Here is a 22,585-nt window from a genome sequence, read left to right on the forward strand (position 1 = left end):
TGCATTTAAATGAACAAAACATACAGCTGAAAGATTGTTTTTTTTTAAATGACAAAATGTGATACCGTTAAATTAAAGTAAAAATGAAATATTACACCGCTAAACAGTGAAACAACAAATGAATGTGAATCAAAGTAAATTTAAATTTGAAAAACATCTCAAAATACAGTAACGATACTGCGGGAACCAACTGTAATGGCATTTTGGGAACACAAGGTGTCACCCTCTAACTTGTTTTCCAGAAGGTTATCGAGAATAGCGCTGCAATTTGAAGCAGAGAAGACAATGGTGAGAAAAAAGATTTCTGAAGTCAGCTTTTGTGTTTTTTCCGGTGGCGATTTCGGAGTAATCGTTTTTGATCATTTTTCACACCATTTACGATTCATACAAAACTACTCTCCACAAATTACTTTTAAATCCTTCTCACTGCTACCCTTTGTATTTGTTCGTACTTTGTTGGTTGACCTACATAATTAATATGAGTGTACAGTCTATATACCCCCCCCCACCGCTCCCAGTCCAAATGCTCGATTTTTGTGATAGAAAAAAAATGCCTCAGAAATTATTTCATCTATTTTAGTTGAACACCATGAATATTTCCCCCCTATTTATTACTCACTGACAGTGCAAGTTTGGGCCACACCTGCTTTAATGGATTCTATCTTTACTCAAGACGTGTCCTTTTCCTTTTACTTCTGTATTGTTTTCCTAACAGTTGTTATTTAGAAAAACACAAACAGCTGTCCAAACACGAAGCGGGTTGGCTAACGAAATACACATGCTTGTGACGATTTTCAAAAGAATTTCCCCCGAGGTTATCCATTCCGTTCGCTTGATTCATTCATAAAGTGGGCGGGTCTTGCATCGGCGTGTGCACGCGCCCGCGTGCGCGCGCTTGCCCGCCTCGCTCCCAGCGGCGGCCATGTTGGAATGTTGGATGTGGACGGGGACGGGGGCGGGGAGGGGAAGCAGGAACAGCCGAGCGGGGTGCGAGCGAAGGTCGGGGAGAGGGAGACACATCCAGGGAGCGAGATTGCGGCGACACTCCAGAGAGATCGGAGCGATTAAAACGCCGCCGACAACTACTTCGGGCTCCCGCGGTTCACCTAGCGGATTTTCCAGCAACTTCTGCCTGTTTTTAAAGTCAACAGAAGCCCTTAAAAGAAAGTAAGTTGACATTTTGATTTCACTTTTCGGGGAGGTGTTACTGTATTTATGGAGCGAAAAGGAAATGATGTAGTGTTCGTCGGATCACTTGTTTCAACGCTCGAAAACTTAAGTGTCCCCCACATTGTCACTACTTAAAGTGTTAAATACGAGTGGAATTGGTGTTTTATTGGCAACGGAATTGTGGCAAAGTATGTTCGGAGCAGTATTAGTCTCACACAGTCACATGGAGAAACGAGAAACGTTACCTCCACTCTGACTGGATTAACCCACTTTTGTGTTCCCAAATCTCCCTCCCAGGTGCTTCTTTGGTCCTGACGATAAACACTACTAATACTGAGAATTATCTAAGGTCAACTTTTAAACAAGTTAAGAACACCACAAACCACCCCAGCCCACCTTGGACCGTCTGGTGCTACATTAGACCGCATTTGTTCCCCCCAAACCCAGTTAACTACTTTCCGTCCGAGTCACCTTAGTTAGCTCTGTGTGCAAAAAGATTATATTTATAAACGAGACAACACTTTTATCGACGATTCCTGTCATATAGGTCGCATTTTTCCTGTGACAACTATGAAAGTAATTTTCTGTGTAACCATATTTATTAAACGCGAATTCCAAACATTCATAAAGTTCGTAATCTGTTTCCTGTTGTCGAAAGATTGCTATCAGAAACTGACTACTCGTTATCATGATATTTTTCCTTTCGTTAGTTCCAAATTAAGTTCTCCGGGTACTCAGAGTTTCTCCCGCATTGCAAAAACATGCATGGTAAGTTAATTGAACAGTCTCGATTGGCCTTAGGTGCAATTGTGAGTGTGAATGGTTGTCTGTGAGTGCCGTGCAATTGGCTTGCAACCAGTTCAGGGTGTATCCCGCCTGCTGCCCCAAGACAGCTGGGATAGGCTCCATCACGCCCGCAACCCTCGTGAGGATAAGCGGCTCCGATGATGGATGGATGGATGGATGGATGGATGGATGGCTGTACCTGTGGTCAAAAAGCAAAGTGTGGGGATTCTCTTTTATCCAAATACACAAATGCATTCAATGAATGAGGCCATCTTTGCTGACCGCCTCTCATCAAATTTCCATACGCTCTCCTTTTTTTCTATCACCCACTTGTCTCTAATCTTAAAAAGGTTAAGGCCTAAAATGGGTAACTTCCGACTATAAATCACCTCGGCTATTCCCCACATGCTTCTAAATTGTGCGAAGCTGAAAATTTTAAAGCACTCACTGGAGTGATTATTTTTAATTAGCGGCAGTGTCACATTACGGATGTGCCGTGTGTAGTTGCGGCACCGTTTGCCCTCTGCTTCATATTCCAGATGCAAGCAAATGATAATGAACTGCAGTATCCACTCGAGATGCAGCCTCTGAGCACTAATATGAGTTCTTCGTCCTTAGGTGTGCATACTGCAATTTTTTTACACGGCTCGTGATCTGCAGCGCTGAAGAAATACTGTGTTGATGCTAACGTTCTTCAAACGTTCAACACTTTGGTGTTGGCTCAGGTCGACATTGTGAGTGGACCATTCAGGTGATGTGCATCGTGGTTCTTCATATAAACAGATTAGTATTGATCCTTAAATGAATGCCCAATAAGCAATCGTTAGTGAAAGGGTGAAGAGAATCTGATTAGTTAGGGTTGACAAACAAGGAAATCAGCTCCAATGGGAGGGAAAAAAGTAGATTCTTCCTTAATAAAACATTCTTCAAGTATCAATGTATACAAAAAACATATAACTTCAATCTATTTTCCAGCCAGAAGCCAGAGACTGTTTGTTACGCGTGGCGGGGCTTCCCGGTTTCTACCTAATATGTCCCGCTTGGGAACCCTGCATCTGATTGAAAAATCTGAACGTGACAATGGCTTAAAAGCACCCAAAATTTTGACCCACCCCTTGGGGTGTTTGACTTTCCGGGGTTAACTGTTACTGTTACATTTAAGTTAAAATATACCCCCCCAAAAAAGAAAAGTAAAAGCGCTTAACTCTATAAAGACACCGAACAGATAGATAAGCAGGATCAGGAAATAGTTTGGTGACAAGCTTCCTCCCTTGCTTTCATGTTAGTCTTTTTGATGTTTGTGTCACATGCTGCATTGCGAAGTCCCGTGTGACTTAAAACGCATCTTTTTTCGACAATTCGCCGTAGAACTTCAAAATGTACCACTTGACACGTGTCGTCAGAGGCTTTATAATTTTATTCAAATTACGATCCTTTGTAAATGTTTTCTCGTAAGCGTCTGTGACGCATTCCGCAATGGTCAACTGATTTGACTCTTTTCATGTGGTTGGCTACAGCTGGCTAATACAGGCGTGTCCGTCGTGTGTGTGTATGTGTCTAAATTGCAGAGCACTCGTTGTATTTATAGTAACACTTGACTACCCTCAAAGATCCAACAGTCAACCCCCTGTCGAAAACTCTTGTCGCAGTTGTCCTCTTCCTACCGACCAGGTTGTCCCCGGTTTCTTGCATTCCATTGAGAGAAACGCGCAAAAGGGCGACAAAGGCGGCAGTCTCGTGTGGCATGACTCCAGACTGTGACGGCAATCACTCGTGTGTTCGAGGAATGCCGAGTTCCTGACTACGTTTGTGTGTCCTTACTACATGGGTATGCCAATTTTATTCCCAAGACATGTGACATCTCGTTTGATGCTTGAGCTCCAAGTTCTGTTTGACTTTTGGGCCATTTCGCTTTGGAGGTGTGCACTAGTGGTGTTGTGTAAAAAAAAAAAAAAAAAAAAAAAAGATGCTCGGAATGGTCGCAAGCTATAAAGTGGTTCATGAAGTGTATGTGTGGATGAACTCGTGCGCAGGATAGACTGCAGTCGGCCACAATGGCAGGAAATGACATCATCGCTAATGACCCAAGCCCTCCTTGGGGGCATGCACATACCCGGACGCGTGCACGAAAATACCCACTCTGCAACTCTTTTCGTCTCGGTGTTCCTCTTGAGCTTCTTTTGCACAAGAGGACGACCTCAGGTGGCCGAAAACAGCCAGTTTGACTTCTATTTCTCCCCCCGCGCCCCTTTTTGCTGAATAACACCAACCCCAGCTTTAAACCTTTATGCGATCCTCACCCGAGTCCCTTTACTGGCAATTTGAGGACAGCCATAAAGATGGATCGTGCGCGCATATACATTGAAAAAGCTCTGTCGTCCAGTCACGAAGGTCCGTGGTGCTGCTTTGTCAGCGCATGATGAATAGAGTCGGAACGTAGCGATTCCCTCTCGCGGGGACCTAAAACGAGCACAATAGGACATAGTGAGGCGCACATCTTGTAAAGTAGTTGCCCTTTGCGCGTGAGATGGAGGGAGTAATTACACGTCATCGAAAGAAAGAAGTCATTGTCATCGAGACGGGAAGAGAATCGAGCCGAGGTGAAGACGAACGGTCGGAAAAAAGCAATGCAAGATTTGACTTGGGGTGGAAAAGGATCCACGCGTGTGAAATCACTTGCAGCTGTCTCGATAGAAGGATTTTTAAAAATAGGAATGGGAGGAACTTTGGGCCTTTTTTGACAGGATGTTTATGTTTTCACTTCCTATTGTTCTGTAAAATATAAATATAATTTTTTATACACATTCCTGCTCTCTGTGGCCCATTGTGTGGTGACAGCTAAAAACGTCTCAGACACGCTGGGAACAGATATTCCCCAACTTCAATGAATAGTTTCAACTTTGAAGGGGAAAAAAAATGGTTTAGATAACCAATGTGGTTTTTTTTTTTTTTTTTGTGGACACTCAGCCTGAGAATACCAATTTTTTTTCTTGACCGAATAGTTTTTATAAAGTGTTATGGCAATGCTATCGCGATATTTTGAAGGCCTTTTTTTCAAAACTCGGCCATAGGGAGTACGCGAGGCCAAGCCCAAGTTACACATCAGCGTCTGCTCGGCCAATCATATGACCTCATCTTTGCTACTTATGCTCCACCAGCACGCGCGCACACACACACACACACACACACACACACACACACACACACACACAGAGTCAGAATAGAGAACATCTTCAGTGGAACACCTGGATGCAAGCCAGAGTTATGACATCACAGTCGCACGTTTGGAGACTGCGCAGACATAACTGGCATGACCACCGGTGAGGTCAGGCATGGGTAAATTGCCACTGTGTCTGTATGTGTGTGTCTGTCAGGGTTTGAGTGTGTGTATGTGTGTGTGTGTCTGTCTGGCATCGCCATGAGTCACCCGCAAACGCTGTCCTTTTCACACAAAGGTTCATTGAGCAGCGGTCTTCACTCTCCAGTCTCCGAGCTGGTTCCAACCTGTTTTAAATGTGATGATTTTTCAACTATCCGCAGGCAGGAGAGCGCCGGTTGAATCAACAACCTTTTTGGATGCGTTTTAGACTCGCGTTGAAATCGCCTTGCCACTAGGGGGCAATGTTACTACACGGGGCCCTTGAATCCGGCCGGACGGAGACACAGCATCATCGACTGTAGGTTGGATGTGAGTGTGTGACATCTTGGCCTAGTGACATGGGGCCCTTGAATCCGGCCGGACGGAGGCGCAGCATCATCGACTAGGTTGGATGTGAGTGTGTGACATCTTGGCCTAGTAATCCGGTGGCCCATTAATCTGCTTTCCTCTTGAGCAACTGCGATTCTTGCCTTGCGGCCAGTTTGCCAAGCGCGCGTATGCGTTTTATGTCCGAGAGCAAAGGGATTGTCAAATATCAGAATACACACAGGATATTACAATCCAGTTCTCTCAAGTTTATAGTCTGCCACGATGACCCACACGAACTTCATATGTCATCTCTTATTATGCATCCCTGTGTTGTGATTAAACTGCGCTGGCAAGATTGGACGGAACGGGATTCTCGATAGGCAGTCAAGTGAACAGCGGGAGTGTCGCTCTTTTCAGTCGAGCAAGCGAGAAAGTCACATTATGACTAATGGAGGAGCCCCTCGGGGCGGCGTTTGTGTCAGAGAGGCGGAAGGTCTTAAAGGCAAATGGCGCAGGCGCACACAAGCCTGTTTTCACAAGGATTTTTGCGGGATGCGAGGAGGTGAGACATTCACGATTGACATTTGCCGGTTAGCCGCTGTGCAGCAAACCTGCGCGAGAAAATAGGTCACATTTTTGTTTGTACGGTTTTTGGAAGTTTACGACACTAACGCAGTAGTGTCAAGTCAAAATTAGAGTCAATATTTTGATGGGAAAACAACCTGAACAAGTTTGCGACCATTCATTAGCGCCACCTGCAGGACTGGAACAGCATAACAGCGGGACTCACAACTGCTTTTGAAAGACTCTTTTGAAAAAGAACCTGTCCTGGTCCGGGTCTGGTCGAAGGGAGACGTGGTCCTGCTTGCTTTGTGTCACGTGCAAACCGCCAACCCAAACTCCTTCACTTCCAGTTTGGTGGCCTCACTCGTCTGCCACGTTTGCCGTGCTGGAAAATAGTCTCGTATAAACCGCTGAAGCTTTTTAATTTCTCGCTAAAATTTTTTTTTTTAATTCACCTCCATCACGTCGCAGTTTCTCTCTCGCCTCCCGCTTCTGTCAAGTCACCGTGACTCGTACATCTGGCTGCCTTTCCCCCTTCATCCCTCTCCTTGTGGACAAAGATATGCCCCTCCCCCTTCTTCCTCCTCCATCCAGTCGCTCATCTCCCTCCCCCCCCCGTTAGGAACTCCTCTCTCTCGCGTTTTCTTTCTCTCCCTCTCTCCTCCTCCTCTTCCCCACTCGCGTGTATTCGTAGTTGTAGTAGTTGTAGCGCGGGATTAGGAAGGGAGGGGAAGGCCAGTTTGTAAACTGACACAGTGACCACAGAAGCCCGACTGGGATTTGGGCTTTCCCAGTATAGCCTCCTTTCATTTGGTTCGTGGAGGAGAAATCTTCTTCTTTTTCCTCTCTTCTCGACTCCTAAATGGAGGGATTATACCATGGTAAGATTTATCGCAAGGTGGGGATTTCATACACGGCTCGTATGCATGTGTCACCTTCTATTTGCTGAAGATGAAGAGTTCAGTTTTGAGCAGCGCGGGGAAACCGGAGCATTAAAATACATTGTGAACGCGCGCTGACTGGTTGGAAGCGTTGTTGTCACTTGGTGACACTTCGGATGTCGGAAGCGGCACTCCTCGGAATTGATTCAAGCGTTCGTACGGTGGAAATGCAGTTGAAAAGAGGTGACATAATCCTCTTTCCTCTCAATCGAGGCGCGCGTGTGTCAAAATGTCACGTGTGCATGTCACGGGGAGGGTCCAAGTGTGTGCATGTGTGGGAAGTTGTGTGTGGTGGTGGGAGTGGATATGGACGTTAAATTAGAGGTTTGTGTTGTGCATCCTTCGATGGGCTATTCCTGCTTTTGTCTTGTATGCGGGCAATATGTTTGTTTCCGTTTGCGCCATTTTGTTTGGAGGCCTTATGACCCAAGGCCCCCCCCACAGAGAACCCAGCAAAAGTTATTCATCTCTATGTTACGACATATGTAGCTTATTCTGCGCATGGCGTATTAAATACGATTTCGCCAATTGCTTTGGCAGGGTGTGCAAATCTAATAAGGTATCTAATTAAGTGATGGGACAAAACGCAGGTTATCATGTCCCGGTCTATTTAAACAACACCAACATTTGCTTTCAGCGCAAGAGAGAGGAAGCAGTGAGTTTCGTACCCGTGACCCACCTTAGCTCCGTCTCGATGCCGACCCGTCCTGCCTCTGTGACGGCCCCCGTACCAGCTTCAAAAGTCCCCAAATTTTTGGAGGAAGGCGTTTTCTGTTTGGCTGTGTACCTGCTTGATGATCAATAAAATAGCTTTTCACATTTCAAAATAGGCGCAGGAATCATGTTGGAACCGTCTTGTAGTTTGTCAAAACCTGCTCTGAGGCGCAACATGAGGCAGCGGGGCATTGAGGTGGACCGCATACATAACGTGCGTGCGGTGTATACCAATAAAAAGTGAAAAGAACTTTTTTTTTTTTTTGAAGCGTCACAAGAACATTTTGTGACTGTTAATTATTATTATTTTTTTTTGTCTTTCTTGGGGTGTTCCAGCATGACAAGAGCTGTGAAATGTGCATAGGGAGGAAAATGTGCAAATCATTAACGTCATACCATAGGATTTATCGTTATTGGAGGCTCTTTCTGCCGCCGCCGCGCACACACACACACACACACACACACACACACACGCACGAGTTTCATATTACACAGCGTCGGTCGATAAACTATACGACCTGAGTTGGCACTTCCTCTCTGTGGCCTTTCCTTGCATGACATCATCTTGGTTGATGACCCCCTTCTGTCATTTCACTCCAAGCTTGTGTGAGCGTGCGTCCATACTGTATGCCTGCGTACTCGTATTGTGTAGCCCCGGTTGTCGAAAGCACTTATCCTCTTGACCCGACACGGAGGGGATCAGTGACGCCTTGACTGCGTGGTGAAGTATCCCAAAGACCACTCGTGGACTTCCTGTGGGAGTTTGAGAGCTTGAGTGAGGCATTTATCGTCATGCATCGTACCTCAGTCTTCAGAAAGACAATCTGATGCTGAGTGGCAGCGTCTCATTGTCTACAGAGTGTCATGACTTTTTTTTTTTTTTTTTTAAACCTTAACCCTTTTGTGATGAACATGCTTTTTATTTGTCTGTCTTTCAGATATCTCCAGGATTGCCTACTACACAGGTGAGTGGCTCCCCTCCCCCTCCGTCTCTTGCCTAATTTTATGCTCATTATCATACAGCTGTTAAAGGCTCCGGGGGTGGGGTGTGTGGAGGGTGAGGTGACCACCAAAGATTTCCCCTGACGGAGAACAGTAATTTGTTGGCGGTGTTATTCCGAGGTCAATGCACCGCGAACGGCTCTCATTCGAGAGTAGCAGGTTCCTTTCCGGTCGCCAAGTTCATCCCCCAAAGACCGGAGGGTGCGAAATGAAGTGAACGGAGCAGTCGAGCGCATTATTGATGTGCACTGCCATCAAAGTCCACCCATCTGTGTACCAATCGCAAATTCACGCGTGCGGCCAAGCGAATGCGGATGACAACAATTTTTTGATGAAAATCAAAACAAAACAAAATACTGAAATATCAAAGCAATGCAGCATGAAAGGAAACATGCCTTTTTGGGGGGTGTTTTAATGACGCCGTCCAGTGTGAAGAATTACCGAGCACTTCTGCTGTATTTTCACTTGCACCAGAAGCACTTCAATGAGCTGCTGAATTACAATTAGATTCGATGCGTATATCTGAGTATGTGGCACAAAGAGCGAACACATCACCAAAGACAAATCCTGCCTTGAAAAACGACCTAATCCACGCCGCCAAAATAATTATTTGGTCTCGTAATTTCGCACTTGATGGGGTGTGCAGGCACCCCGGAGACCCGACCATTTGAATGCAATGGCAAAGGCAAATCATGGCCTGCAAAACGGAAGTTGAAATCTGCTAGGCAGTGTCCTTGAGCTCTGTCGCCCACGCCTGCACTGAGATTCTAACCCTGAACTGAGGTGTGAGGCAGACATGCATACCACTCGACCACCGTGCTATTTTATTGAACTCTTTGACGTTGTCCAGTCGCCATCCGAAAATGATCCCCCTCTCCAGCGCTCCAGAAGGCCCTGCCGTCACCCCGATGGGTAAAAGTGGGAGGGGTGTGCATTGAACAGTCCAGTGTTTTAGTGATTGGCATATTTCTCCTGTTCCTCCTTTCGCCGCGCTCCCTCTCCCCCGTTCAACTTTCACCCGTGCCGCGTTTGTCCTCTTCCTGTCATTCTTCCCTGAGACAATGGTCGCCTTCCCCGTCGTCCCCGCATCTCTGCTTCTGTCTCTCTCTCTCTCATTGCGCGCCGCGGTTGCCCGAATGAGAGGACGTCTTAGCATTGGCGCCTCGCTAATCGTCTAAAGTTCTCTTCGCTGGCCTGAAAAAGTTGGATTCTTTTTTTTTTTTTTTCCTGTGAACTATCATCGCAACAGGAAGAAAAGCTATCCAAATTCCCTCCCAAATGACGGCCGCGTCACACTTCCACGGCAACGGTGTAACTATGGAGCGCGGGCATGGGGTCGGAACGGCCCGATAACAAACAGTGCGCTTGTCGTCAGAAAAAAGGGGGCCGTCGTGGGGAGCGACGAAGAGAACTTTTCCGGACTCTGAGGATCTCAGGCTTAAAGGACTCGCATGTGACATTGTCAGAACGGCCATCTCGGAAAGGATTTGCTCCGTTTTGCCGCTGGAAGCGGCGGATCTCGCGCGCTCGTTTGCGTCACCGTCGCTCGGGACGAGGTGCGGCGTCATGCGTGTTTGTGAGGCTGCCAGCTGCCTGTCTGTGCTCAGCGCTGACGGACACAGCCAGAGACTGACATGCGTTTCCGTGGTGACGAGCGGCTGTAGCCCCTTTCCCATATGTTGGGGCCAAGGTAGGGCAGTAATTTCCCTAATATGGGGACTCAGCTAAAGTGAGCGCCACTTGTCCAGCATTTTTTTGTTCTCAAATTAAGCCCCCCCCCCCCAAAAAAAAAAAAAAACAATAACTGAGAGACAAGCTTTTGTATATTGCGGAGGAGTTACGTTTAGCCTGTGCTATAGTCGAAGAAATTTTGAGAGCATCTTCTCTGCGTGCAACATCTGCACTTCCTGTGCATATTTTCAAACTCAAATAATCTGTAAGCATTTTTTTTTTTTTTTTTTTTTTACAGGGAACAAGAGTTCGAAATGCTCTTCAAGTGTTGTGGGATCATCGTTTTGAAGATAATGATAGTTTAAACATTTACCATAGACAATTTTAATCATTTAGATAATCAGTTTTCTTCCCTCCGCACAAATACGTCCAACACAAGTCAAGACACACACATGACGACAGCAGGCATTCCCGTATGAGTTTAATTCCAGGAAGTTTGTCAATGTCAGGAAAAATAACCGCCTGCGGTCCATTGTCTTGCTTTGGTCGTCGATTGGATGAGCCCAAAGAATCTTAACGCGGGAAATCATTCGCTTGTTTTCCAGAATATGACAGACACTTAGCTGCGGCGGTGTCAGCAGGGAAGACCATGGCGACGCCCTACATGGATCCCAATCTCAATCACGCCCTGCTGGACGGCGGCGCCAAGTCGCGGCTCAGCGCTGGGGGGTCGGACCGGACCGCTGCTGGATCTGTGGACCGGGTCCTGAAGGTCTTCCACCACTTCGTGACCAACACAGAACTCAGCAGCTGGTCCTCGAACATCCGATACGGGGATGCTACCGATGTCCGGGTAAGATTTGGACTCTCCGCTCGTAAATGACCACAACCTTCAAGTCTTCCACTGCAAATATGGTTTTAAAATGAGTCTAAAACCGAGGACCCCCTTGTACCTCAAACTGCACCACTCAAACAGTTAAGCGGCCTCCCTTTATATCTGGGTCACCCCCCCCCCCCCCCCACGCCTGCCAGAGTTTTTACATGGCAACACACATGCTCCTCTGAGAATTAATTTGCATGTGACGTCTGGCAGCTTGTTTGGGCGTGGACGTCATCTTAAATTTGTCGAAATCGGAGAAAGGCACGCATGTGTCTGTGTTTAATCCAGCTCGTTTCATTTTATTTTGCTGAAGTGAAGATCATGTCACAGCGTTGCCTCCTTGTCAACAGGGAATCATCCAGAAGATCCTGGATATCCACAAGGTGCGGTGGACGTCGTGCTTTGGCCTGCGTCTCAGCAGCAGCGGCCAAGCCAAAGACCAAGTGCACTGGCTGCATCCCGACATGGGCGTGTCGCACGTCCGAGAGAAATACGAACAGGCGCGCCCCACTGAGGAGTGGAGGTGAGTGAAGTTTGAGGTGGAGATTGAGCCAAAGCGCACGATGCCCCTTTTGCTGGATGCGGTTGAAAGATTCATCTGCAGCATCTCTCTGTGGATGAGGAAAAGGTGTATCATTTATATTTTAAATCAAGTCGCGGGCGCTGGAAAGGATCATTGGTATGAAGTGCAGCCAGTTTACATGACACACACAGTAAAGGGCACAGTGGAGCCGTACAGTGGTGCACTTAGGATAGATTAGAACCCTGAAACTCAGGATTATGAGTCAGATATCCACGAGGTCTGCCATCCCCCCCCAAGACAAAAACCTGACAAAGCAACAGCTCGCTTCCTTCAGTAGTCTGCCTGTATCAAACGGAAAAGAACCAGGAGTGATTTACTGGAGACGCCTCATGCAAAATCCAGCGGGCGCCGTCTGTCGTACGGTGGATTGAAAGGCTCGTGGATCACTTTTATTGTGGCGGTCGCCGCTAATGCCATTGTACATTTTGGACCTTTGGCACTGTGGACTTAACAAAGAGAGAAGGAAGCAGATGTCACCTTTGTCCGACAAAGTCAACAACTCTTTTCATGCTACCCTCTGATTTGTTTTGGGAATTGCATGACAGGCCGGCTAAAAAAAAAAAAAAAGTCCGTAGGTTGCCCACCCCTCTTGAAACAATCACATTTCTTCCCTGCAGGTACGAACTGAGGATCCGATACCTCCCGAAAGGGTTCGTGCAGCAGTTTACAGAAGACAAACCTACACTCAATTACTTCTACCACCAGGTACGGACACACAAACGAACACACCCGTCACGCATTTCATCTTTCAACATGAGACATATGGCGTTGATTGCCGACTGTGTACTTGCCCGGAAGTCATCTAGGTCAGTAGGACTGGTTGTGTTTGTCAGAGTGCCATTTGTTGCTCGGCGATATAAATATGTCAGTGTCTTTAAATAAACATATGCGTTTGTCGCTTACATGTGTCATTTGGCACCTAGGTGAAAAATGACTACATGGCACAGATCGGGGATCAAGTGGAGCAAGATGTCGCCCTTAAACTGGGTTGCCTGGAGATCAGGTGAGATAGACCATGAGTAGCCAGCTGTTGTTTAACCCCTTTCAGGTACAGCGGTTAGTTACTCCAGTGGACGGCTTATTATGTTATCGGGTTACAGGGTGCATGAAAGGGTTAAGGGGAAGTACAACAACGATAATCATTTGTGGCTCTCTATTGAAAAGAATCTCCCAGTATTGATTTTTTTTTTTATCCAAAAGGCAACACACAAAAAATTAGTTTCTCTTCCTCAGAACCGCTGACAGATCCGAAACCTGCTGTTTAGCGAGGATGATTTCATGCTCACGCGGAGATGCTCTGCTCTGATTTTCAGGAGGTTCTATAAAGAGATGAGGGGAAACGCCCTGGACAAGAAGTCCAACTATGAGCTACTAGAGTAAGTACTTTCGGATTCTTCCAGGCCAGCCGTGATCCTCCATCAGCTTCATCCTCTCGTCAGCATGTTTTGCAACTCACCTGGTTCCACTTCCATACATTTGTGTGTATTCACATTCGATATGGCAATTGCTTATGATGGCAAAGCTGCTTTGTGGTCCATGTGGCAATTTGCTGGCTCCTAGACGGCTAACGCTAACAAACCAGGCGGCTTAATGAGGTTGCTTGGCTCCGATTCTAATGAACTGCCCGACTCTGCTGTAGTTTTTTTTTTTCCTTTCAAACCCTACAGCCTAATGAGCTCGCCAATGAACAGAGAAACAATGCCCGGTCGTTACGTATCCTGCTTCTTCCTCATCTCATGTCTTTGTCCTCTTTGCAATCTTCTCAGTCTGTCCCTCATCCCCAAAAAGACGTCAGGTTTCAAAATAATATTGCTTGACTTTTTTTGTTGTTTTTTTGACTTTGCAAGTTGAACCGTCTTGTGAGTCAGCCTCATCACTTTCTGCTTCCCACTGTTCACTTCCCACATCCACTTATGCAACCCAGCACAGATCAGATCGCGACATTTAACATTCCTGCCGGTATTTAAAGCATTCTAAACATTCCTTCTGCTCTCTTGTCCCCTGCACACAGGAAGGATGTCGGTTTGAGGCGTTTTTTCCCCAAAGACCTGCTGGATTCAGTCAAGGTGAGATGAGAGCACGGCAATAGTCCCTCGCATAGTCGCATTAAAATTTTTTTTTTCCTGAAAAGAAAAAAAATGTACAGACTCTATTATTAAGTTTATTTACTGATTTCTTTGCAAGCTTGAAACTAATACATTTGACTCAACATTCCTGTTAAAATTTTGAGTTTGGCTGGATTGTGATTTTTTTTTTTCCGGCATAATGGCAGTGTCAGTGATAAATTTACGCCACACTTTTACGGGGAGGGTGTGTTGAAGAAAGGCGCAGTGACCCCAAAAGGTCCTGATGTCGGCAGGCGGCGTGAAGACAGATGCTCTGCAGAGCGGAGCGCTGCCGCTCGTGCGCAACCCCCGGGGTCACGTTTAAACCTACTTTTTCTTTCCAACAATGAGGAAAGAAAGGGGGAGGTGCGCGCCTCCCTTCTCCGTCTGTCTATCAAGTCCAGCTGAATCCCCCCCCATTCCCTGCCCTTCTCATCAGCTGCCCACTTCTTTACCTCCTCTTCACAAACATGGCTACATGCCAGTGACATATAGTGACAGTCAGAACAATTAAACACCCTTCCACTAGATGGCAGCAGTCATGCAACACAATTGTATTTCTATTGTTGTTCGAAACAATTGTTTCAGTATTGCCCTCCAATGGTGACGCACCCCCAAAAAAGCCAATGAAAAAGGATAACATGGCAACCCTTGCGAAGTTGATCATGAGGCAGCTCGCTGAGCTGAAGTCTCACGAGATGGCAGGCGTTTCATGAGACGGTCTGAAATCATCCTATCGATATGAGAGGTGCGTGCGTGTGTGTGTGTGTGTGTGTGTGTGTGTGTGTGTGTGTGTGTGTGTGTGTGTGTGTGTGGTACTGAGGTGTTTACAGCAGTCAGTTGTGTGGTTGTCTTTCAAAGGGTACAAGGGAATGGGAGTCATTTAATGGGATTATTCTCTTTCTCAATAGACTCCATACACACACACACACACACACACAAAAACAGATGGCTAGGGTAATAAAGGGTGACTGATGTCAGGGCTGGTCAAAGCCGCTCTAAGAGTCCATTCATGCTGACAGGTTGGCCAACAGGTTGAGTTAAAAAAAAAAGTCACATTACAGACGGTTTAATGATGGTGACTTGTGTGTGCCTCCAGGTGGCGCTAATAGGCCATATGAGTTCACCACTCAGTGTCCTCACACTACAGGATAGTTGCCCTAGATTAATATCTAGCGACGTCCGATAAGGAGGCCTTTGCTGACGTTAATTTGAAGAGAGGAAAAATACTCAAATTCAGCCTGATAATCGCTATGCGTCTGAGTGTGTAACGAACGCAGTTAAATTTAAGTCTAAGTCATGGTTGGCGCGTCAGGTTAATGGTTAGGATGGCTATACATCCACAATCATATCTTCTTTAACAGACGTTTCCTCCTCTAAGGTGACCTTCTTTCTTCAATAATTCATGGTGCCATAGCAACATACCGCATGTTCTTTTAAATCCACTTTGACCTCAGCTGCCAAACTCAATCTTTTCTAATCTCTTGTCTTAATCTAAATGGCGAACTATTCACACTTTGACTGCAGAGCTCGACTTTATTCTCACATCCTTAGCCTCATAACATGACTAATAACACACCAACGAGGTATGTCTGTGCCAAAAGTGATGACGTGCAAACGGCACAACAATGTTCCTGGACGGATTTGTATGTTCATCGCTGCCCTTCTGTCCACGTTAAACAGTTTCGTAGTCTCATGCTAAATAGTTGCATGTGCTTCATTGGCTCTCATCCTCCTTTAGGCCAAGACGCTTCGTAAATTGATCCAGCAGACATTCAAGCAGGTGGCCAACCTCAATGACGAGCAGTGCATCCTCAAGTTCCTCGAGATCCTGGCACCCATCCACCGCTACGACAAGGAGTGCTTCAAATGTGCGCTCGGGGTGAGTCGGACTCAGGTTCCTTGTGTAAGGTTGCCCCCTTGTGGTGGCGTTGCGTCTCGCAGGCATTCGCATGAGAGCAGGCGGTTCCTCGGTTTCCGATTGTTCCGACAAACATTTTGAGGTTGAGAACTGTGCATGGCGGAAGAAGACACGGTCGGGCGGCCCTGAGATGCCACAAGATGGCGCCAAGAACATTTGTATTACAAACTGCTTTGGCCCGAGTGTAAAAATGGGAACACGGAAGAGTTTTATAATGAAGCAAAGCTTCTCAGAATAAACAAAAAATGTGAACGGCAAACTGCATATATGTGGGGGTTCACTGTTTTCTCCCTGCTTGCAGTCAAGCTGGGTGATCCAGGTGGAGCTTGCGATCGGACCTGAGGAAGGCATTAGCTACCTGACGGACAAGGGCTCAGCAGTAAGTAAGAGTCTGCATTTTGCAGTTTGTTTTCGGGGTGCAATATAAACAGCAAAGTCACATCATCCGTACTGCACTTTGGAGGTTTCTACACACTGCATAATAGAATGAAGGAAAAATTGAATTTCGAGTGATACGTGTCTCTTCCTTCCTATAGCCAACCCATCTGGCTAACTTCACCCAAGTGCAATCCATCCAGTACTCGGCCATGGAGGAGAAGGACAGGAAAGGGATGCTGCAAGTCAATGTCGTGGGAGCCGCCGAGGTACGTGCTGGCATGATCTGGAGTTACCGTCAGCTGTATTTCTGACTTCAACAGCAGCTGGAAGTGATTCTGTCTGTCAGTCGAGCGTCTTTTAAGATAAGAAACCTTTGTGTGTGTGTGTGTGTGTGTGTGTGTGCGCGGTAGCCTCTCACCGTCACGACAGCCTCCCTGACCATGGCGGAGAATTTGGCCGACTTGATTGATGGCTACTGTCGGCTCATCTCCATGGAAACGCGCTCTTTCATTGTCAGAGTTCAGAAAGGTAGCGGCCGTGTTATGCTTCTCTCTATTCAGTTGCTCGGAATTCGAATTTGGGGTGATTTTTGGATACGTTTTAATCAATAGATTTCAGTGATCCAGTGATTTCTTCATTTATGAGTTGAATTGGTTCCGTCACCAATTTATCTGTTCCAGTCCGTTCTGTTTTTGTTTTTTTTTTCCATGAAGAAAAATAGCACAGCATTTTAAAAAAAAAATTAACATAATAAAAGAATTCCTAGTGAATACCATCAGGAGCTCTGACTCCAGCTCTGGTTGGCCATGAGCCACACGATTAGTTTAATGTGAGCAGCTGGGTCATGCTCCTTGCCAGTGTTTTCATTTTGTCCTGTGTGTTTTTTGACTGATTGACCCGTCAAAACAAAAAACAAAACAAAATAAAAAAAAACGCCTGAAACTGATTAAACAACCGTTTAATACCTTTAATGTCTTTGGCAGCATATCTGAAGCTTGAACTCAAATTTTGATTTGCAACAGAAATAAGCGACAGCTCAGAACTCAAAAAACGAAACTGGGGCTCTCATCAAGGCACTACTGTACTGTATGCAACTTTTCTTGTCCACTACATGTAGAAAGGTTGCAATGATGTAGTACAAATGTTATCACGATGCTGCAAATGTTTTTTTCTGCCGTATTAATCTCATGTTGTTGTTCTGCGTTTATCCTCTAGAGGGGGAGAGAGCGCTACCCTCCCTTCCAAAGTAAGTGCCGCTCTCTCTCAATTTGAAATGGTGTTGTACTTCGTTGTTGTTTTGCGAAGTCTAGGCTCGGACTAACCTTATTTCTAAAAACACTGGCTTCTACCCCAGTGGTCCCTATTTGCATCCTGGACTTGAACAAATAACCCCCCCCCCCCTCCAAAGAGACCATTTTTTCTTGTCCCAAAATAATAACTGTAATTACGTCCGTTCACGACACCCATTGTTGACACACGGACATGAAAGACTTTGTTTGAAATAAAGTGCAGAGTCACAGCGTTACTGTACATGCTCGTTTAAATGTTGCGTACGTCAGTGTTTGCGTTCTCGAAAGCAACGTGACTTGACATTTCCCAATGTTTCTCCACAATATTTTCTTTTTGGGTTACTTTGTCGAGTCCACTTCCTCTTGACATGAATTAGCAGTGATATTATTGAATGTTATTCCAATGATGGCCTCCGCTCTCTTGCAGTTGAGTAAATAAATGCCCCCCCCCCGGCCGCTACAGGAGGAAATAATTGAGCGTACACTATACGCCCCCGCCCCCCTAGTTGGATCTCGGTTTCACGACATGTTTTTGTTTGCTTTAAACTCAAATATCACGCTCTCGTCACCTCTCTTTTTTTTTTCCCCCCCTCTGTGTGTACCTTTCTCCCTCGCCCCGTGTCTGGTCAAATAAGGAGATAAGTTTGGCAGCCAAATAGTTTCCACTTGTGCAAGTCTCCTCCTCTTTTCCTTGGCCCTCTCACTCTTCCCTTTCCGCGGGCCACCACAAAAAGGCAGAGATAATTGCCGCACTTTGGGTGGTGGTGAACACGTACGCGTTTTCTATTTGTAGGTTGTCTAATAATGAGAAGAAGTTGGAGGCGGTCAAGAGTGGAGTGAGAACGATCTCGCTTTCAGGTAAGTCGGAGGAATGCCGCGCTCGCTCGCTCGCTCTTGACACATGCTCCCTTGTGACTGCTCTGCTCTTCCCATTTCCTCCGACATCTGTTTTTTCTCTCTCACCGTTCCCGTCTTGTCTCCTCCATCCTGTTTGTTTACATCCACGCTTGGCCCCTTTCTGCACTCTGTCCATCTTCCGTTCACGCCGTCCTTTTCACCCCCCCCCCCCCCCCCCCCCCCCCCCCCACCTCCTTTCTGTCTTTGATTGGCCGAAGACCCGGCGTCGTCGACTCCTCCCAAGCCAGCCAAGGCGCGGCGTTTCCTCCTCCCCTTTGTCTTCTGTTCCGATTCGCCACCCAATGGTATTCCTCGTGACGTGAATGTCTAATTAAAGGCTGCTAATTTCGGGTAACAAACAACTAACAAAAGTCATCGGTGGACAATTGAAATGAATGACATTCCGGTTTCCTACCCAGTTTGCCTCCCAGTGCGGTGCGCACCTCACCCAAAAATCAGCTGCATTTGACTGTAGTCGAGCAATTTTTAAACTTCAACGGGAGAATGAAAGCCATTTCGGATTCATGACTACCTACCGCTATGTCGAATGGAATTTTTCCATGATGGGACAGCGCGGGTGCGGATGAACGCCAGCTCTTCAGTTTGGCCGAGGCGCAAATCTACCTGGTTGATAAACTATCGATCGTACGTCCTCCTCACTGCCTGCTTCCCTGAACCAGTTTATTATGTATCGACTCTTATGCGTGTCTAATATTTCCTCAATCATCGAGCTTTGTTTCAAAAACAATTTGTCTTAATTACCCGCCTTGCAAGTGGAGTGCGGCAGCAAAGTAAAAACGGATGAGTTCAGCACATGCCTTGACTCTGAATCTGTTGAATTCCAAATCCAATATTTTATCCGAAGGATGAGTTCAGCACATGCCTTGACTCTGAGGTCGGGTTGAATCTGTTGAATTCCAAATCCAATATTTTATCCGTGTTTTAAGCCAGTCGATTTAAAGCGACGGAGCCAAATTCGCGGCCAGGGAAGAAGACTCTTGCGATGATGATCGGCCCGAGGCAGGCGACAGCCGCGGCTTTGTGAAGTGAGCCCTTAATCTGGACGGCAGCCGGAATGCCGCAGACAATTTTCCCCAACGTTCTCAGCTGGCGGCTTCGGATTTGACACGCGAGCAAAGCGCATCTTCACCATTGGGAATTCAACGTTGCGCTAAAGTCATTAGCAGTCATGGTGGAGAAAGGGATTCAATTGAATGGCTGTCGGATATTCAAAGCTACACCAATGTTGAAAATAATTGAATACAAGGTGCTAAATGATTTTGTTTCGGGAGGACGAATGATCAAATGTATTGGGACACTTTGATGTGAAATTGTACTTAGGCCTCCCGTTTGCTTGAACACTCATCCGGTTTTTGGTGTGTGTTTGTGGGATTTTGGGGGGTCATTCCGAAGCACTCTCGAACCGTCTGCTCTTCGTTTAAAATCCGCCACTGGAATTTTAGCGTTCAGCTTGGCGGCTCACGCGCATATTGACAAGTGGCCGCCGCCTGCATCGTGTGCAAGCAACATTGGCATCTTCCGACCGCTGTCTTGCATGCCGCCGCTTTGTTCACGCGTTTTACTGGAGCTTCAACTAACTGCCTGCGTCTTTGGCTTTGCAGGTTGTGCCGCAGCCGTTTTGTGACATGACTAACCTATAATTTCTTTCTCTGTCTCTCCTCCTCCCTTCCTCGTCGTCCTCCTTTTCTGCTCTTGCATGCTCCCCGGATCCTGCAGAAGATCTTAGCGGGGATGGTAAAGTGATCAATCTCTCAAAAGTTGTTTCTTGTTTCATGTCACTTGCACTCTTGTACGAAAGCGTGCTGGGGGTTTGGGTCACGGTTGCGTCCGTGTTCCTCCCTCAGCACTGTGTATTGTAACGAGAGGAAAAAAATGACTGAAGCTAAACTGGCCTCATTTTCGACCAACTTGGGATAATTTTCAATACAATTAGACACTTGGCCACGAAAACCAAGAGCGACGCCACCAGAGCGACGATGGGATGTGTCTCTTTTAGGGAATTTCTCCAAATGCCCCCCTCCCCTCCTCTCTCTCTCTCTCTCTCTCGCTCTCTCTCTCTCCCCCCCTCCATTCCTCGGTCCCTCCTCCTCCCTCCAAACACACACTCATGTACACGTGGACTGACATATATTCTTGCACAAAGTCATGCCAAGGTTTGCTGGTTTCAAGCGATGCATTCCTGTCTATAATGGGCACACACACACACACACACACACACACACACACAAAAGGGAGACTGGAATTTGAAAAGCCAAATGTTGTTTTGTTTTTCCCACAACTGGAATGTTTTTTTATGAGCTAAAGTGCAAGTCATGTAAACCAGTTTATGATGAAATGGCTGATGCAGATTTTCCCCCATTCTCTTCTCAGAACTTCTTTTTGAACGTCTCGTAATTGTATTTTCCAAACACCAAAGCACCTCCAAAGCTGCACTCCTCAAAAGTTTGAATAATTCCAAAATACCTCAGGACTTGAGAATTACAGCACTCTTGACATGTCACGTATTTTATTTTATTTTTTTTTTGCCGTGCTGAAATCAGCCTGTTTTGCAGGGGGTTGTCCTGTATCATGCAAGAGAGTGACAATGTGCCCGGCCCTCGTACTACTGGGCCAATGATGAGTAAGGATTTGATTCACATGCAATTTGGCCAAAGTGCATGCAACCCACCCCGAAAAATACCCCCTACAATATTGATTGAATTTTCACTCGTGGAGGCAGCACTTCGTCACCAAGTAATGAAGTATGTGCCGCTTATTCGAAGCTAACACTCGTAGCTAATGCTAATTTTTGCTTTCCACAAAACTCTTTTTGGCGTCCACATGAGCTGCATTGCATCCAAATGTCATCCGGCCTCGCTTGGCCCAGCAGAGCTGTCAAGTTAAGTGCGGGCAGACTTGGGAGTGGTATCTTGTATGTAAATTAGCACCACTGTTCATCATCGTGACTGAGCTCTGTAGTCAATAGCTCAAAAAAACCCCAACCAACCCCCCTCCAAAAAAACAGCTTTTGAAATTAGAACAACTTGAAAGTCACTCCTGTGGCGTTTAATGGCTCCCACCGTTTTAATTGAGGCTGTCTTTTATTAACCTTTAAATGACCCGTTACTTCCTGCCTGGGGCGTTCCTGCAAAAGAGAAAAAAAAAAAAAACTTCTCGCGTTAATCAAGAATTTAAGGAGCAGATTCCCGGTGTTCCCGCAGAGACTCCGATGAATCGGGCGCAAAGCTTGCGCGGACAGCAGATGTTCAACTCGTGTTGCTAGCAGCTGAGTCTGCAGCCTGACTTTATTTTAAACACCAACCATCTGGTTAGGATGGATTCCGTCCATCCTTCCCTCCTCTTTTTTTTTTTTTCCTCCGCCTTCTCCTCTTACTCCTCCTCCTCCCTCCCGCTGCATCTCCGACTCTGTTTTTGATTCTACCAAACATCTCTTTGGGCTCTCTGCTTCTTTTATTGATGTTTTTCTCCTCTTGAACTCTTCCTGGCCTTCTCTCCTAATTTCTCTGCCGCCATCACACTGCAACACCAGCTGCTGTCACTGAGCTCAGCTGACGTGCCGAGCCAATTGTGTGTGTGTGTGTGCGCGCGTGTGTTTGTGAGAGAGAGAGAGAGAGAGAGAGAGAGAGAGAGAGAGAGAGAGAGAGAGAGAGAAAGAAAGTATAGCTGCATGGGTGTCGCTTTGGGCAGGAGTTATCCAAACAGTGAGACTTTTTTCAGTAAGCTGCTGCACCTCCTCAATAATGTGCACGATTCTTTTTTTTAAATTTATTTTTTATTTTATTTTTCGTTGTCATAGTGTTTCATTTTCATTACAGAAACCGATGACTACGCCGAGATAGTTGACGAAGAGGACACGTACACCATGCCCTCCAGTAAGTGCATGATTTCCATTGGCTTTCTTCTCTTGGTTGTCCTACAAGCTAAAAAAAAACAAACAAACAAGGGAGAGCGACACGTTTGGTCTTTCCGTCTCCC

The 22,585-nt window shown here is 46.3% G+C and overlaps 1 protein-coding gene across 8 annotated transcripts in view; it reads left to right on the forward strand.

Moving 5' to 3' along the window:
• The first annotated feature begins 964 nt into the window (after positions 1–964).
• Positions 965–22,585, forward strand: part of LOC109512081 (focal adhesion kinase 1-like) — a 29,855-nt gene continuing 8,234 nt past the window's right edge. Inside the window, exons 1-16 of one of the 8 annotated variants that reach the window (XM_019863584.1) lie at positions 965–1,167; positions 8,802–8,828; positions 11,142–11,389; positions 11,767–11,939; positions 12,617–12,704; positions 12,923–13,002; positions 13,313–13,375; positions 14,011–14,065; positions 15,846–15,986; positions 16,327–16,404; positions 16,562–16,669; positions 16,814–16,931; positions 17,619–17,649; positions 18,486–18,550; positions 20,327–20,344; positions 22,426–22,482. In XM_019863584.1, the coding sequence (XP_019719143.1) occupies positions 11,186–11,389; positions 11,767–11,939; positions 12,617–12,704; positions 12,923–13,002; positions 13,313–13,375; positions 14,011–14,065; positions 15,846–15,986; positions 16,327–16,404; positions 16,562–16,669; positions 16,814–16,931; positions 17,619–17,649; positions 18,486–18,550; positions 20,327–20,344; positions 22,426–22,482 (1,279 nt within the window). In that variant the 5' untranslated portion in view covers positions 965–1,167; positions 8,802–8,828; positions 11,142–11,185. Of the gene's footprint in view, positions 1,168–6,888; positions 7,090–8,801; positions 8,829–9,825; positions 10,556–11,141; positions 11,390–11,766; positions 11,940–12,616; positions 12,705–12,922; positions 13,003–13,312; positions 13,376–14,010; positions 14,066–15,845; positions 15,987–16,326; positions 16,405–16,561; positions 16,670–16,813; positions 16,932–17,618; positions 17,650–18,485; positions 18,551–20,326; positions 20,345–22,425; positions 22,483–22,585 lie in introns of those variants that run through there. The other 7 variants (XM_019863583.1, XM_019863577.1, XM_019863581.1 and 4 more) reach the window with 7 other exon arrangements.

This window comes from Hippocampus comes, unplaced genomic scaffold (genome assembly GCF_001891065.2).
Source record: "Hippocampus comes isolate QL1 unplaced genomic scaffold, H_comes_QL1_v1.1 scaffold91, whole genome shotgun sequence".
In the NCBI taxonomy this organism is placed as follows: Eukaryota; Metazoa; Chordata; class Actinopteri; order Syngnathiformes; family Syngnathidae; genus Hippocampus; species Hippocampus comes.